Source organism: Platalea leucorodia (genome assembly GCF_965183815.1).
Source record: "Platalea leucorodia genome assembly, chromosome: 15".
NCBI classification, from domain to species: domain Eukaryota; kingdom Metazoa; phylum Chordata; class Aves; order Pelecaniformes; family Threskiornithidae; genus Platalea; species Platalea leucorodia.
Genome location: NC_138837.1, coordinates 4532013 through 4547305, shown reverse-complemented (window position 1 = coordinate 4547305; position 15293 = coordinate 4532013). Strand labels below are relative to the sequence as shown.

General features: G+C 45.9%; 1 protein-coding gene across 5 annotated transcripts in view; it reads right to left on the bottom strand.

Moving 5' to 3' along the window:
• Positions 1–15293, bottom strand: part of BRD3 (bromodomain containing 3) — a 51721-nt gene that overhangs the window by 8124 nt on the left and 28304 nt on the right. For 4 of the 5 annotated variants that reach the window (XR_014229862.1, XM_082327703.1, XM_082327702.1 and 1 more), the window contains 8 exons: positions 14407–14544; positions 13292–13439; positions 11519–11733; positions 9433–9804; positions 2875–3003; positions 2273–2464; positions 1164–1399; positions 313–605 (listed from right to left, as the gene is read on the bottom strand). Coding sequence is in view for 4 of the 5 variants with exons in the window: in XM_082327703.1 (XP_082183829.1) it covers positions 313–605; positions 1164–1399; positions 2273–2464; positions 2875–3003; positions 9433–9804; positions 11519–11733; positions 13292–13439; positions 14407–14544 (1723 nt within the window). In the remaining variant the exon portion in view is untranslated. The remainder of the gene's footprint in view (positions 1–312; positions 606–1163; positions 1400–2272; positions 2465–2874; positions 3004–9432; positions 9805–11518; positions 11734–13291; positions 13440–14406; positions 14545–15293) is intronic. The other variant, XM_082327704.1, reaches the window with a different exon arrangement.

The window sequence follows — 15293 nt, the reverse complement described above, 5'->3', positions numbered from 1 at the left end:
TGTGTGCACGTAACACCTAACACGATGAGACCGAAACCTTTATAGTGCCTTCTAGATTAGTAATAAAGGTATCACATGGGTCTTGCAGAGGAACACAATAGTCCTCCAGGTCTCCACGGCATGACATCATGGGAAGAAAGAACAGAAAAAATAGAAAGTTTCTGTACCTCTTCTTGGAAGAAAAGAATCTCTAAAAAATCCCTGTCATCACATACCCAACAGCTGGATAAGAGAATCCCAACACACATGCCCTGACTCCAGAGCTGAGCCCAAGAGCTGGTGGGGGAACGCGTGCCCCAGCAGGTAACTTACAAAATGGTTTCCTTTGTTTTTTCTGTAAACAAGATTTCACATATCTCTCCAGTTCTCGCAAAGTTGTGGGCTTCAATGTTTCAAAATCTATTTCTATCTCGTCGGGATTGGAGTCTCTGAGGGAAGGTTCCCGCGATTGGATGATGTGCACCACCCTGCCCAGCTTCTCCCCAGGCAGGCGGTTGATGTCCAAGCTGAGTTGTCGTTTCTCATCGTAGGTCATGGGCAGACCTTCCTCTTCCTCGTCTGAATCGTAAGTTGCAGATGCCTGTTTGCCTCCCTTCTTGGGCTGCCTGGGGGGGTTGGCAAGCATGGAAACATTCATGGGTATATAGAAGCAATGAACTCTTTTTTTTTTTTTTTCTTCCTAACCCACTTGTAACAAACATCCCAATGCTCTTGGCTTTGAACCCTTAGCCAGACGGCTTGAACAGCACCACAACTTCTGAAAAAGTTCAGAAATCTGAGATCAGCTGTTTTACTCCTATTATATTTTAGCCCTGTGAGGCATGACAACAAGCCCATCTAGCAGCAGGGGGGCAGCAATGAAATAGCACGTTCTTGCTGGCTGTGCAAAAGGCAAAAAGCAAAACCTTATCTGAGAGTGATCAGGCAGGGATTCTGGGAGAGCCGGACAGTGGAAATATGATGGTTCCAGTGCCAGCTCTAACTTAAAGACTCCCTGGAGTTGTCTGGGAATGGGGACACTATTCAACAGCGAATTAACTGCTCTGACAACTGAGCTTCACCAGGAATTCAATGGGGACAGGAGGGACAGAAGAACTGGGCTGGAACGGGCTGGAAGCTCTTGGCATTCCCCTTAAGGCAACTTGCAGAAGGCAGGCTCTCACCTGTTAGCTGTGGTCGTGCTGTTTGCTTTCTTAGCCGGGGCTTTCTTCTGTTGGGTTTGTTTTGGTGGTTGAGCCACCTTGGGTTTCTTCTCCTCCTCAGTTTTTACTTTGTGCTTTTCTTTTTCCTTCTCTTTATCTTTCTTTTTCTTCTCTTTTTCCTTCTTCTCTTTTTTTTTCTTTGGTTTGTTCACTGGCGCTTGTGACAATGCAGCTAGCTGCTCGTGGACGGCCTTTAGCTGGAGAACAGTGAAAAAATAAATCAGACTTCAAGGCAAGATAACTGATCTTGCCTTGAAGCAAGCAACTTGAACTGCCTCCACATACCCCTCCTCTACATCCCAATGTCTCAGTATATCCCAAAGTCAGTGATCAAGCAGTCTAGTGATTGAACTCAGGAGACACTGCTTGATTTGAAATTCTTTAAAAAATACAGTGCAAGTGTGCAGAAGCCGACTCAAATGAAAACATCATTCTTGTTTTATAGAGGCAAATAAAAATTAAGCTCGATAGCTCTGTCTAGAGCGCTGACAGCTTGGCCTTTGAATTCTGGGTTCACTTCTTGGCTCTCCTACTAGCTTGATTTGAGACACCAGATAAGCTATTTTATTAATGCTTTGTTGTATTACGGTAGCTCGTGTAAGCACTGTAGCATCTGGCATTGTATATCTGCATAATAAGAAAGGCCATGGCTTAATCATCTGCAACTACAACAGTCAAAACAGCTCACTCCTACAGACAGGGCACAGGGGGCCAATATCCCGCAGGAAGCCTGCGACAGATTTCGTTATGCCTGAGCTCTCATACAAAACGGGGGTCTCTGTTCATCCCAGATCCCTAGTATTGTTTGCACCTTCATTCATACTCTGGGATCCCAGAAGCAAGCACAGAGCATCAGCACCAAGAATGGCTATCTTGAAGAAAATCAACATTACATCAAACATGCACTTATTTCACAGCTGAGCATTTTTCCCCTTTAGCTGGCAGAAGGAGGAGATTGCTTCACCGCATCCCAGCCTCGATGGGATTTTTAAGAACAAAATTAAACCCTTCCTCCTGCTATGCCCTTTCTACTGTACAGACACAGACAGGCAGCTTGGCCATTGCAATACCTGCTCCTGGAGCTCCGCCAGCCGAGTTGCTCGCTCTTCTTCCGAGTCCGAGCTATCCGAGTCGGAAGAGCTCTCCTCACTGCTGTGACTGCTCTCTGTGCTTTTGCTCACCACTGGTGCTGTTGGTGGAGGCGGAGGTGGGGCCTCTGCAGGCTCATCGGGCATCTTTGCGAACCTCATCTCAAAGACATCCTACAAAAAGGCGGTAAAAACTGGTGACAAAAGGAGCCTCAGCCACCAAGACCGCATTTTGGCCTTTTAAACTCCACCATGGGTCAGGGTCTTACTGCACTACACAAGGTACTGTACAAGTAAATAATAACGTACAGATGGGCAGACATATTCTGTAAGGCCAAGAAAATTTTCCCATTACTTTATACAGCAATGAATATAACATTTTAGGAGCGGAACGTGGCGTTGGGTCATGCCATGTGAAGAGCGTAACAGTTCTGCAGCAGAGAACATGGCTCTTTCCAAGGGCTAGAGGAATCACTGACTCTCCCTTGCTGGTGCCAAGAGCAGATCCACGCTTGGACCTCTGAATGGACACCTTGTAGCTGAACTAAATGTACTCTGGAAGATGCATTTGCCAACACCTTTACCTGGAGCTTCCTGGCCATGGCTACCACTTCGTGGTCTGGAGGATTGTACTTGTAACAATTAGAGAACATTAACCGAATATCTGCTGCAAAACCTTGTGCATCCTGGTATTCCCGACTGTCCATTTTTTTCTGCAAACAAACAAGCCAAAGGGAAAGGGGAGAAAAAGCCATAAGCAAAAGGCATTTGTAGCAACTGCATGGAGGACACGTGCATCTTGGGGACAGCTCAGAACAGCCTCAAAAATCACATTTGTCTAAGAGAACAATAGTTTGATCTGGCTTATTGGTTCCTAAATAACATTCAGAGTTTCTGCTTTTTAAAACAAGTAAGCAAACAAACACCAGACAACCAAAGAAGCTGATATTGCTCTAGAACAGTTTAAATGCTTTAAGATTCTAAATTTGGGTTGTTTCCAAGTAGTACTATATAAATCTGTCAGAGTCCACAGTCTGTTAGAAAACAGAGTCATTTACAAAAAGGGTTTGCTGGACCAGAAACTAACGTAAACAAGGATCATGGACAGGAAGGGCAAGAGTCAACAAACAACCAAGTTACAATCACAGGAGTACCTTAAGCGTGTATTTCTACATGCTGCTTGGGTATAGTTGCCCTGTAAATCTGAAAGGGCAGAAAAGATCATGACCATCTAACTCTGACTTCCTGCTAACACAGGGTACGAATTTTGCTTGGCGATTCCCACAGCAAGATAGGCATTTACAGTTAAAATACATCACCTGCTCTTGATTTAAAAGTCCAACTGAGAGAGAATGGATACAGAATTCGCCCTTTATGAACCTATTCATAATGTTATTTCCTAGTGTAGTGAGTAGTGAGGCTAAATATCAGGAGCTAAATATTTGCACCTTGTTCCTTTCTCTTATTTTTCAGCTCTCACTTTCGTCCATTTCTTCTGCTGTTTGGGACTGAATGACTTGGGTTTAGAGAACAGTTTATAGCGTTCCTAGAACTTACTTGATTTTATTCATATATTACTACTATGTATAAAACCTTAGCTCCAATTACTCCTACTGAAAGCAAAAAGAAGCTAACACACTAGATTTCATTTGCATTTAAAAGACCTGAGTTTAAAGAAATTCTCTATCTGCCAAGTGCTTGCAGGCCTCCCTTTTGTACGTCTTGTGCACCTGTATCCCCCAGCGAAGGGAAGGGGCTGACTGGCAGACAGGCTGCAAACATGATCGGGAAGACACAGCCCCTGTCCGAGCAGAAAGCAGGGCTGCTGAGGGTCTGCAACCCACGCTAGAAGCCTTAATGCAAGCAAAATTCCCATTTGTTCAATGGAAGCTACCGATGTTTCACAGCTACAAGGTAGACCTTGTAACTATCTTGAAACACTGCAGTGACTCCTAAAACTGTTTTTGTTCTGACTAGGGCAGAATTTCACCTCCAGGGATGCAGCTTCGGAGGGACCTGCACGCCGGGCAGTGACATTCCTGCAGCCGTACTCCCTGCTGTGCTGCAGCCAGACATCTGTCAAACTTTTGTCAGGAGACCTCATTCTCTTGGTGAATAAACTACGAGAAAGCCTCTGAGCCACAGCACAAAGACAGAAAGGGAAATAGGTTTGTGCTTCTCCTGTCTGAAGGAGAGCTGGCCTTGTTTGAAAAGTGTCTCAGGCCAATTCCAAAGCAAAACATACGTTCGAACGAAAGGGCCCATTTATTTTAAAATACGTCTTACTGCATGAAAGGCCTTTTTGATGCGCTTATATTTGTTTGGCACATTCAATAGCTGATTACTGCCTATGAAATACATTTCAGTGTCTGGGCTTTGCTTTCATCCCAACCCAACAGTTTTCTAGCCCAACAGTTTTAATCTGTGGATTTTTGTTTTGTCTTGTTTCCTTGTAAAGATTAATTAACAAAAGGAAAAAAAGGACTTTAAATTGGTGGGCTGGAATATCTTTGGTTACAAATTCACTTTGAGATATCCAGCTGCTTAAAAGAAGTTCTTACATTTACAATTGCAAATCAGGAGTCATAGACCAGCAGGACTGGCAGAGGTGCTGGGAGGCCAGCTACTCCATTCTCTGCCCTATGCAACACCTACCACAGAACACTCATTTTTCCCTCAGCAATCCAATTGATTGTTTAATACTCTTTAATGTTCACAAATTAGTTTCCTAATGTCTAATGTGTCTCTTGCTCTAAGGTAAGCCTTGACCTGCCCACAGAGGAGGCAGAAAAGATTTTGTTCCCTCCCTTCTTGCAGCAATCTTTTACATGTTTGAAGACCTAACGGGTCCCCTTTCCATTTTCTCCTCTCCAAGACTAAACTGGACATCAATCTGATCTCAAAGCACCTGCCCTGGGCATGGCATGCAGGCAGGTGCTGATGAGGGACAAGGCCACACAACTCCAGCGACTTTAGCAGAGAAAATACCAGCTCCATCAGCTAAGGAGGACTTAGCCTGATTTCTGGGGCCCTAATTGCACCTTGCAGAAACCACCTCAACAAGAGCAGTTGCTTTGTGAAACTGTGTTTGTACTCAAAAATAGGTGCAACTAAAGAACCTTTAAAAATTCCACCCAAGAAGTTCTCACGTTCAAGACCCTGAACTCAGCTGCTCTGAAACCACAGCAATTCACCGGAAGGCAATGAACCAGCAAGCACAGTTAGATCCCTGGAGGTAGCACTTTATTCCAAAAGTAAACACCTTGTATAAATCCTCTTGCATGGCAAGGACTTGCTTGTCCACCACTGAGTAAACAAAAGGCAGAGACATCCACATCGCTGCTGCTGTGACCCGGCAGCCAGAGGATGGAGTGGGAGAAGAGGTGCTCCAGGTTCCCCCAGCTCCACTGCGGACACAGCACCCCGCCTCCCCGCGCCGAAGCTCCCCAGCGTCAGAGGGGAACATGAATATACCACAACCAGGCCCTGTCTGCCCGTGGAAGAGGGCAGCAGAAGCACAGTGCTGCTACAGCTTCACAGCAAGCGTTTCGCCTCCTACGGGGAATTAGGGCTGGTGCCTTTTAATTTTTAAAGTGTAACCCATGCCTCTGCCTCCCTCTCCTCCAAGCAGTTCTGCTCTTCCCCTCCCCTGCGATAACTATCGGAGAACTGAGGTGGAGATGGGCTCACTGATCCTGTCCCTTCAGCTCTTCCCGCTCTCTTCCTAGCCCCAGCACGGCACTCCAGCACGCCACTCCAATCCCAGCTATGACAAACTCAGCTACAGCCCCTCCACCTCTCACCTGCCACCGGCACAGTCACGACAACCAACCTGCCTCCTCCACCGCGCACACAGAGAAAACAATCTCCAAACCCTTCTGCAGCACACCTCCGCTGGGTGTACAGCCTGAAAAAACTTCTGGACATGCAGGATACTCTCTGAAGAAAATCAAACCTCATATAACCAGAGAACCAAAGTGACAAGCAACCAGGTATTCGGGAATCTATTATAGCTGCAGCAATGCTTATGTTTTACTTTCTCACATAATTCCTTCAAGATTAGTTTGAAGGCCATTAGTTGCGCTGCTTTACCACAGCCATTGCCACTTTGCAGAATTAAATCTAAAACCTTTCAGAGCCACAGAGAAAGCCCCTGACACTGGAGAACTGCACTGCCTGCAAATGGCAGGTTTCTGTTCCACGCAGTTAACGTATTACAGACTGCATCTCAGAGACGTCACACTATGATCTACAGGCCAAGAGCAATGATAATAAAACACTCCATAAAAAAAAACAATACCAGGCAGCACTTCAAACAAGTTTATTAAGAAAAATACTACCGCGTGGGAAGACAAATCCAGAGTCTTTACGTGCAAAAGACTCCACTGGGTCTCCAGTGGAGACCAGTTTTCTGTCCTATGCTGGTCTCCAGTATTCTGTCCTACACTAGTGAGGTACAGAGGGAGAGTATCACCTGCACTTGCAGAGGAAGTGCTATCAGAGGTGTACACTTTTTAAAAGAATGAAGTCAGGACTATAAGGAGAGTTAAGCATGAAGAAGTCACTGACCCAAGAAACCACAACTTTGCACCTAGATTTTGCAGAATACAGCACAGAATTCCTTGGAATAAGAAGCCACCTAACCACACATGGAAATACCAGCTTTGACAGAGTCAGGATTTCACTCTCCGTCTCTAATCTTACTGCATTCACCCAGGGCTTGATCCACCAGGCTGCAGGTTTTTCTGGAGACCCATAGCATCCCCAGGAAGTTGAGGGAATGTGACTGAGCTGAGAATAGGTCTGACAGGACTAGGTTTACCAGCGGTCCCACTAAAGTCAGTACAGTAACTGAATGAGTTCATCTAGGATGTGATTATCTAACGACTTGTGTTCACGAGACTAGCAGAGAAAAGGCTATCAATAACACTTCATCACTCTAATGTGATAACAAAAAGAACAGTTGCACTCAGGAAGAGACGCTTCTTCCCATCTCAGTCATTTCTGCGAATGAGACATACTCTGAAATTCCTTTAAAGCTACTGGCCAGTTTATAGACTCTCAGAACAGATTTTGACATGTAGCCTACAATAAGCATGGGCAAATGCAACTATGCACAGTAAACAGAACATCATATATGAAGGTTCCTGATGCCACTTAAATACTGCACCTCTGATCTGACTTACAGAAAAACACTAAAATCCCCATTTGCAACCTGTTCCTGCTCCCAGCCCACTCACTGGCGTCAGAGGAGCAGGGTCAGATCCACTCAGCTGAGAAGGTGGTGACTCCTGGAAGGGAGCAGATCAGAGCGCCTAAATGACCCTGCTCTGAGCAGGAGGCAGGCCTCCTGACCAACCTCAATTATCCATTAGCCTATGATCCAAGCCACGCAGAAGGACCTCCAGGCTGGTGGAGAAGAGCAACTCCAATGCAAAGTGAAGTGAGCAGACCTTGACAGCACGTCATAGAATTAAAACAATGTACAAAGATTAAGTAGGCTTTCAGCACCGGGCATCTAAAATCAGCAGGATGGTGAATGCGCTGCAGTACCAAAACTGAGAGGAGCTTCTTCCTTCCTCATCCACGCTCAAGAGCAAGAGAAAACGGAAACTTATGCAAGAAAACACTGGGACTTTCCTCTATCAGCAGAATATTAAAGTCAGGTAGCCAGCTTTGCAGACTACCATGTTCAACCCAGCCATTTCTCCTGCTTTTACCACTGTATTTCAGGCTCCCTCTTCTTGCCCGCAGCTCAACTCGCCCTTCGTCTTGCCCTCTTCTCCTCCTAGGAAATTGCTGTAGGCCTTTAAAACAGCTCGGCTTAATTGCAAATCAAAAATACTGCACGTTGCACTGGCTTTTGTGAACAAAGCAAGGGCACTGCAGGCTCAGGAGAAGAATGCCTAGCTCCACCAGAGCCCGCTTCCAATGCCTTTCCCAGCTCAGAGACAGTCTTTTCTGTACAAACCCAATCAATAATAATCATAATTAGTACTTGGATAGTGCCTTCCAGATATCTGTCCTCACAACAGCCCTGTGAGGTAGGTTAAGTATTATTATCTCCATTTTATGACTGGAAAAACTACAGCACAGAGCTGTGGGGAAACTTGCCCAGGATCAAAGCATCAAAACAGTAATTAAAGCTCAGAGACTGGTAACTCCTAGTCTAATTCTCAATGTACAGACCATGACAACTATTCTCTCACCAGTAAATAATGCAACTAAAATACTCGTAAAAATATTGCAGCTGTAGTAAGAACCCTCGCAGCATCATGGCCGAATGGCATGGCACATCAGAGCACGACACACTGCTTCCAGGTACTACGTAGGACTTGCCAAGGAACATGAAAGGAATCACGAACGCAGGTGCCCTTTTGTCACCTGGGCATTTAGACAATCGCAGGCATTGGCTCAGATGGCAGCAAAACACTTCTGGCATGCCAACGAAAGCCAGCAGAAATACCTGAACTTCCTGCACATGGAAGAAAGTCTCACCTCCACCAACACTGATTCCAACGGCCGGCTGACAAGCAGAAGATGAGAACTAGAAAAAACAACAGCTTTGCTCCATGGATATTTAGGAGAAATTTAGAGAAACCTCCCAGTCTACTGGGAAAAACACCTTTAATATTGGACCATACTAAGCTAGGCTCTTGAAGAGCCAAGCATGAACCACACAAGCATCACGGTATTTCCTCCCCTCCCCGAGTACCAGGCGATCATCACGTTCCGGTTGGAATTGCTCAGCGTAAGCCTATCTGGACCACACATCATGCCAACAAGTAGGCAGGCAGCAGTTTCTGGAAATGGGATACTATCAATTGAATCCTATGAAATACAGCACCTCTTCTTCTCAGCGTGCAACACAATCCCAAGGATACAAGTTTAAATAGCCGGACTATCCACAAAGAGGAGAGGATGCCATTGTACAGTCTGCTTTGCGGGGCAGAAAAAAAGATGTCCCAAGTTACGGGAAAAAAAAGGAGAGGGGAAGGAAACAAAATATAAAAATATCCAGATGATATCCAAACAGGTTCAGTTTTCCACCCTTGTCCCTTCCCCCTCCCCCAGAAGGAGCCAGTCCTCTGCAACCAGAGGGCTGTGACACCCTGCAAAAGAGGTGGTAAATGTGGACGTACTTTAACAGTACTGAGATCCATGGGGTGTTTGATAATATCATGATAGTCATGTAATTCCAAGGCCTCTGCATCAACAGGCTTGTAAAAGGGCCATGCATAGGCTGCATGCTTCTTCGAGAGCATCTCCTTGAGAATGCTGTCACAGTACTTGAGGTGCTCAGAGAGTTTGCCCTTCTTCCCTGCGTGCTGGGGGACCTCTCCGTCTTCAAGGTCTTTCTTTGGTGGTTTGATGGGCCGGCCGCCGCTCTCCCGTCGAGCGATGATTTTGGCCTGCTTGGGGTCCGAGAGGGGTGTGGGTGACTCGCTTCGGCTGGCAGTGATCGCGGAGGTGGTGGGGGTTGTCGTGTCTGCTTTCCGCTTCACTCCCTTTTTCTGAAACAGCAGATGGACAGGCGTCATGAGTACGTGCCCAGCTCTTGTGCTACACTAGCAGAAACCTAGCACAATTCATCCTTCTATTTGAGATCTGCCTGTCCCCTGACAGAAAATACAGTTACTTCACTGGGATAAATGGGACTTGTGACTAGAGGCTTCAACACACAATTCGGTGACTACAACACGATGTATTACTACACGTCACCTGAGCCACAGTAACCAGCCATTTGCACGTCTCCAACCCAACCCCAAACATGACACAAAATGTGTTAGCTCTATGTATTTCACTGAGATTTAAACCAAGGACTCTTACCTCATGTTTGCCAAGGGAAAGGAGGGCGCCCAGTCGATTACTGCAGCTCAGCTGATGCATCGTGACTTAGTAAGTGTCAGTAACTTAACCACATGTCTGAGTCCCCAGTGGCAGGATCAGGCTATAAGTTCTGAACCAAAGCATATTAATCACCAAAGACCCATGAGCCCTCGCTCCCTTGTATTTAGTGGGTGTGCTAAAGTAGTTTGCTTATTTTGGACACAAGCAAGAATTTAATGATTTTGCGTTAAGCAAATAAAACCTCTCTCACATAAATTCAAGCTGTGACTGTCCAGTCAGCTCCCTCTTGTGCTCCTATGAAGGATTTATTTCTCTAGAGAGAGAGAGAGAAAGGGGGGGAAAAAGTTCCTTAGGGAAATCTAAGGGAAATCTTAAGTAAATCCCAAGCAGAATTACTTTTGCAGTCTGTGTTTGGCAAACTCACTTCTGGCTTCATCCTTGAGTTTTAAAATTAAATTGATTCCCAGAAGCAAGTTATTTGGACAGAAACTGAAGTATGAGACAGGCTTCTGCAGAGGACACCTTAGCTGCAAGAAGACCTGACTTAGAATTTCTCTAGTAATTCCCAAACTATAGGGTTAAATAAGCAAAACAACTCTGTGGCTCTGCTGGCCCATGCAACCTCACACCAGAGAACACCAATACTGTTGCAGTTAATTTCCCAGTTTAGGAAAAAGAAAAGGGAGAAAAAAAAAAAGCTCTCTCTGAGCTATGCTTTCATCATTTTTAAAGCAATACACAACTTGCTAGGAAAATTCCAATTATTTAGAGCAACGTTTTCATTTACCCATAAATTAATGTAGTAAATAGTGAAACACCAATGGCAACTCCCAGAAAATTCCTCAGTAAGGAAGACAGAACTAAATGCACCCAAAACCTGCAGGCAACATCAGTCTCCTCCAACTGGAGTGACAGGCTTGTCTTGAACAGGTTTATGGCAGAGAGGAACATTCCTAGTGCTTGAGTCTGCAAACCTTAAAGGAACAGTCCCAGCGAAATCGGGGGTCAGTTACAGAGGGAAGAGGTGCTTTGGGCTAAATGGTGCAAAATGGGGGAAACCTCCAACAGCCTTCTGGTTCGCAGAGCATCAGCACTGGCTAAGGCTATGGTCAGATGAGAGCTTGTAACTGAGTTGGAGCAATTACAGTTGACATCACCCTAGCTGGGGTACGATAAAACTGGCAAAACTTTTCTCAACGCTCTCAAACTCGGCAGCAAGCACTTGTCTGAGCACACCCTAAAGAGACAACAATGGCCAGAAAGGCAGGAGTCAAATGCGGAGAAGGAACAGACGTAACCAGCAGTGAGGGGATGAAAATAAAGCACTGCTTAACAATATTGCCTTCTGAAGAGGAAGGGGTCAAGTTCTCCATTTACCTTGACTACTGGTGGCGTAGGAGGCACCACGGGCATTATCGGAGCAGCAGGCGGAGGGGGAGCAGCGGCGGGAGGGGCAGTGACAGGCGGGACATTAGCAGTGATGGTTGGCACAGGGGTGGCAGCAATGACGGGCGTCTGAGACACGGCTGGAGGGACGTTCTGGAACGGGGCCGGCGGGGAGACGGAAGACACGGCCACTGCTTGCTGCGCTCCTTTCAAACGACAAAGTGAAAACACACTGCAATGTATTGACGGTTACAAGTGCCGACAAGACATTGGGAACAAAGTGACACTGGTGCTGCTGGACTGTGCAATCATGGGCTTGGGAAAAGGCGCCCGGTCCAGGGCCACGGGAAGAGCACAAAGGACACAGTGTGATTTGCTTGGTGCTGTTACCCAGGGGTCAACAAAAAACGAGACATCACTGACCTATGTCCTCGTACCATGAGCTTTAGGTGAGCCACATGCCAGCAAAATACTTCAAGCTTTGCACATGGGGTGTGTTGCTCTGGGACAGTTTTCACCCTTCTCATGCTCTAAGAGCAACCCTGCGCTCAGCAAAAGAGCAGGAGCTCAAGGAGAGGGAAAGGAGGGAGATGGCTCTTTTGGACAGCCGCTGTCCTGCACAGACCTCAGTCTGGGAGTGGTTTTACTATGCATGGCAAATGGTAACAACCACTGCCCTATTGCCAGCTAAACACCCAAGAGTCCAAAGCACTTCAGATTCACCACAAGTTATACAACGAAAGAAACAGAGCTGGGAGCAGAGCCTAAGTCTCCTGATAGCCAGCCAAATGTCTCTTGTGCTACACCTGCACTGTTAAAGAAGAGCCTACTAGTGTAAAGTTAAGGGGGATAAATCTAGTAACTAATAACGAAAGTAGCAATACTCCTCTATGTTTTTACAGCAACTTTTATCAAAGGATGCTGAAAAGACATCATCACAAATTTCTCTGAGCTTGGATGAAGCTGTAGCTCCATTTGGCACCTGACACGTGGGAAAACAAAGAGGAACGGTTGACTTTCCCAGAGCAACAATTAGAGCTTGTTTACAGAAAATAATTTGCAACAGTTTAATTCAGCTCACACAAGCTCCTTTACAAACTGTTCTACCGTACCTGCAGACATTTTAGTCCTAAATCCATTTAAAATCAACTCCAGGTAAGCTGAACCAAACTTAGTTTCTACTGATATGCAATGGTCTACACAGCTTTTTGCAATGGCTTAATAAATCCTTTCAGTTGATCAAACTTTATTCTATGAGGTTGCAACCACGTGTGCAAAAGAGAAATGTTATATAGCGTCTAGGGGATCGGCAAGATTTAAGTCCAAGTCTCTGCTGTATCAGACTTCTGCCAGGACCTCGGGTGAGCTGTATAAACCCAGGCCTATAAGGGCATCCACGCAATGGTCTGTCACTTGCAGCAGACTGGCACATCTAAATACCTTGCCTCTTCTTGCCTTGGTTTCTTCTTTGCATACAGGAAGCAACAGCATTGCCCTCCCTCACTGAAGTGCTGCGTGGATGGCTAAGTCACAGATGGTACGATGTTTGTATGGCAAATGCAGAGTGGCCGTAAGACAGACAAGCCCTGAAACACTGGGTGAACGTTATCTAGACATCTCACGCTTTCCTCCACTGCTTTAACCGTTAGACTACAGGCTCCCTTCCTAGCCTCTTCACCATCTGCAAAGCCAGGCAGCTTGAAAGGTGGGTCAGGCCTCAGCAAGAGGCTCGTAACATTTACTGTCACTGGATTGGGTTAATACCTGCACTCTGTGTGCCCGCTGATGGCTTGCGACCTTTGCCTTTAGGAACTGGGGGTAACAATTCAACTTCCTCCTGAGGCATCTGGGCCACCTTCTGCAGAAATATCTTCTCCAGGGCTTGGGCCATGAGGACGATGTCATCTGTGGGCTGCAGAAAGAAGAATACAAGCCCATGCTGTATCATCCGCATATCAGAAGCGGAGAGGTTCAAGATCAGGTTTTGAAATCCCCAGTGACACTGCCCTTCAAATAAACGATGGTATCCAAACTCCAACAATAAACAGACTGGCTCTTCTCCCTCCTTCTCTTCTATTCTGGTCTAGCATGCAATAATTACAGCCTCTAAGTACGCTGCATTCAGAGAGTTATCAGGCCTTCCAGTAGGAGCCTCATAACTAGCATCCTGTGCATCAGTGTGGAAGCAGCAAACTGGAACAGATGAGCTGTCCTCCTCTGCTTGCCAGCAGGTCCAAGACAAGAGTGTAAACACATACTCTGTGGCTCAAACTAATTAATTTGTTTATTATTGTTCTCCAGTATGGGTCAACAATGACAAACCGTTGTAGAAAACATAATACAAAGAATACAGGCTTTTAACAATCTAACAAAACAGCAAACAAGCCAAACCCAAAATAATAATAAGCAATCTAAAGGTGTGCAAGTATGGACAAGACATAGGCAGAGAACAGAGTCAGACTTCCTGAACTGCTCTCTGCTGCTAAGAGGTACTATTTACTGCTAGGCAGCCAGTGCAATATGCAGCACTAACACCCCACATAACACCTGCAAAGCACTGCACAAACTTTAGCTCATCTTAAAGCATTCCTAACTGGAAATAAAAGGAGTAAAAACTTGCTACGTAACCCCAAAGCAGAAATCTACCTATAATTAAAAGGCACATTTGCCATTTTAACTAGTCTGGGGGAAGAAAGACACAGCACAAAGACAGCTTTGTGCATTTCAAGTAATGTGGTTGCAATTAGTGGCGTTTCAAATCCTTGCAAGGAGGGCCGGGAGCACAGCGGAGCTGGCCCGGTTCAAAACCTGCACTGTAACAGCTGTAGGTGGGTCTTTTCTAGGCAGTGCCCCAGCTAAAGCTTCTCTGGGCTCTTTACCTTGTTATAAATGTAACAATTTGTAAACATGGTGTTGAAATCCTGCATACATTCACTGGCACTCCAGTAATAGTTATGTTCCAGGCGCTTCTTGATCGTCCCCATGTCCATGGGGTTTTTTATTATTTTGTGATAATCCTGTTGGGAGAAACAGGAAAGATGTTACATCTCCTGATATGCAGAGTGTTGTTCCCATCTCCCTCTAGTCCCAGCTTTCTTCTCATGCCCACTCCCAAAAAACACATCCCCAGATTTTTGTGGAAATTGCAAATATCATCCCTGCTTTCCTTTGTTTTCTGATTTGTAGCCTTTGAGTCTATCATTATTATGAACTTGACTACAAAGCACAAGAACTCCTTCCACAATCACCAACCTTCCCCAGCTCCCCCCAACACATGCTCAAACACACACACAAAGGGCTACTTGGACATTACCAGCTTTTTATAAATACAGCTGGACTGGGAAGGCACTAAGCGCAACATGCAGAGGAAAACGCGCTTTCTGAGCAGCTGTCCCGGGAAGCTGTTTGCAGCCTTGATACCCCTTGACGAGGCTGCAGGTGCCATTTTGGCTTGTGCGGCGGAGTGGAAGGGTGTCACACTTGACGGCTAGACCAGCACCGCAGCGGCGCGCTTCGTGCTCGCATGGGACCAGAAGTCGGGGCAGCAGGGCCAGCGCTAGCTTTGGCAGGGTGTCAGTTTAACGGCAGACTGGCTGCAATTTGGGAAACTGCATTTCTGCCTCCCTTTTTAAAAGGCTGCCTTTGGCACATACAGAAATTTATCAGTGCCAGCACTGGCTAAGACTGCTAAATGTTTCAGTCTCTCTTTTAAGTTCATTTCAGCCCTTAAAAGGCTTCCACGTTAACACCATTTCTCCCCAGGCTG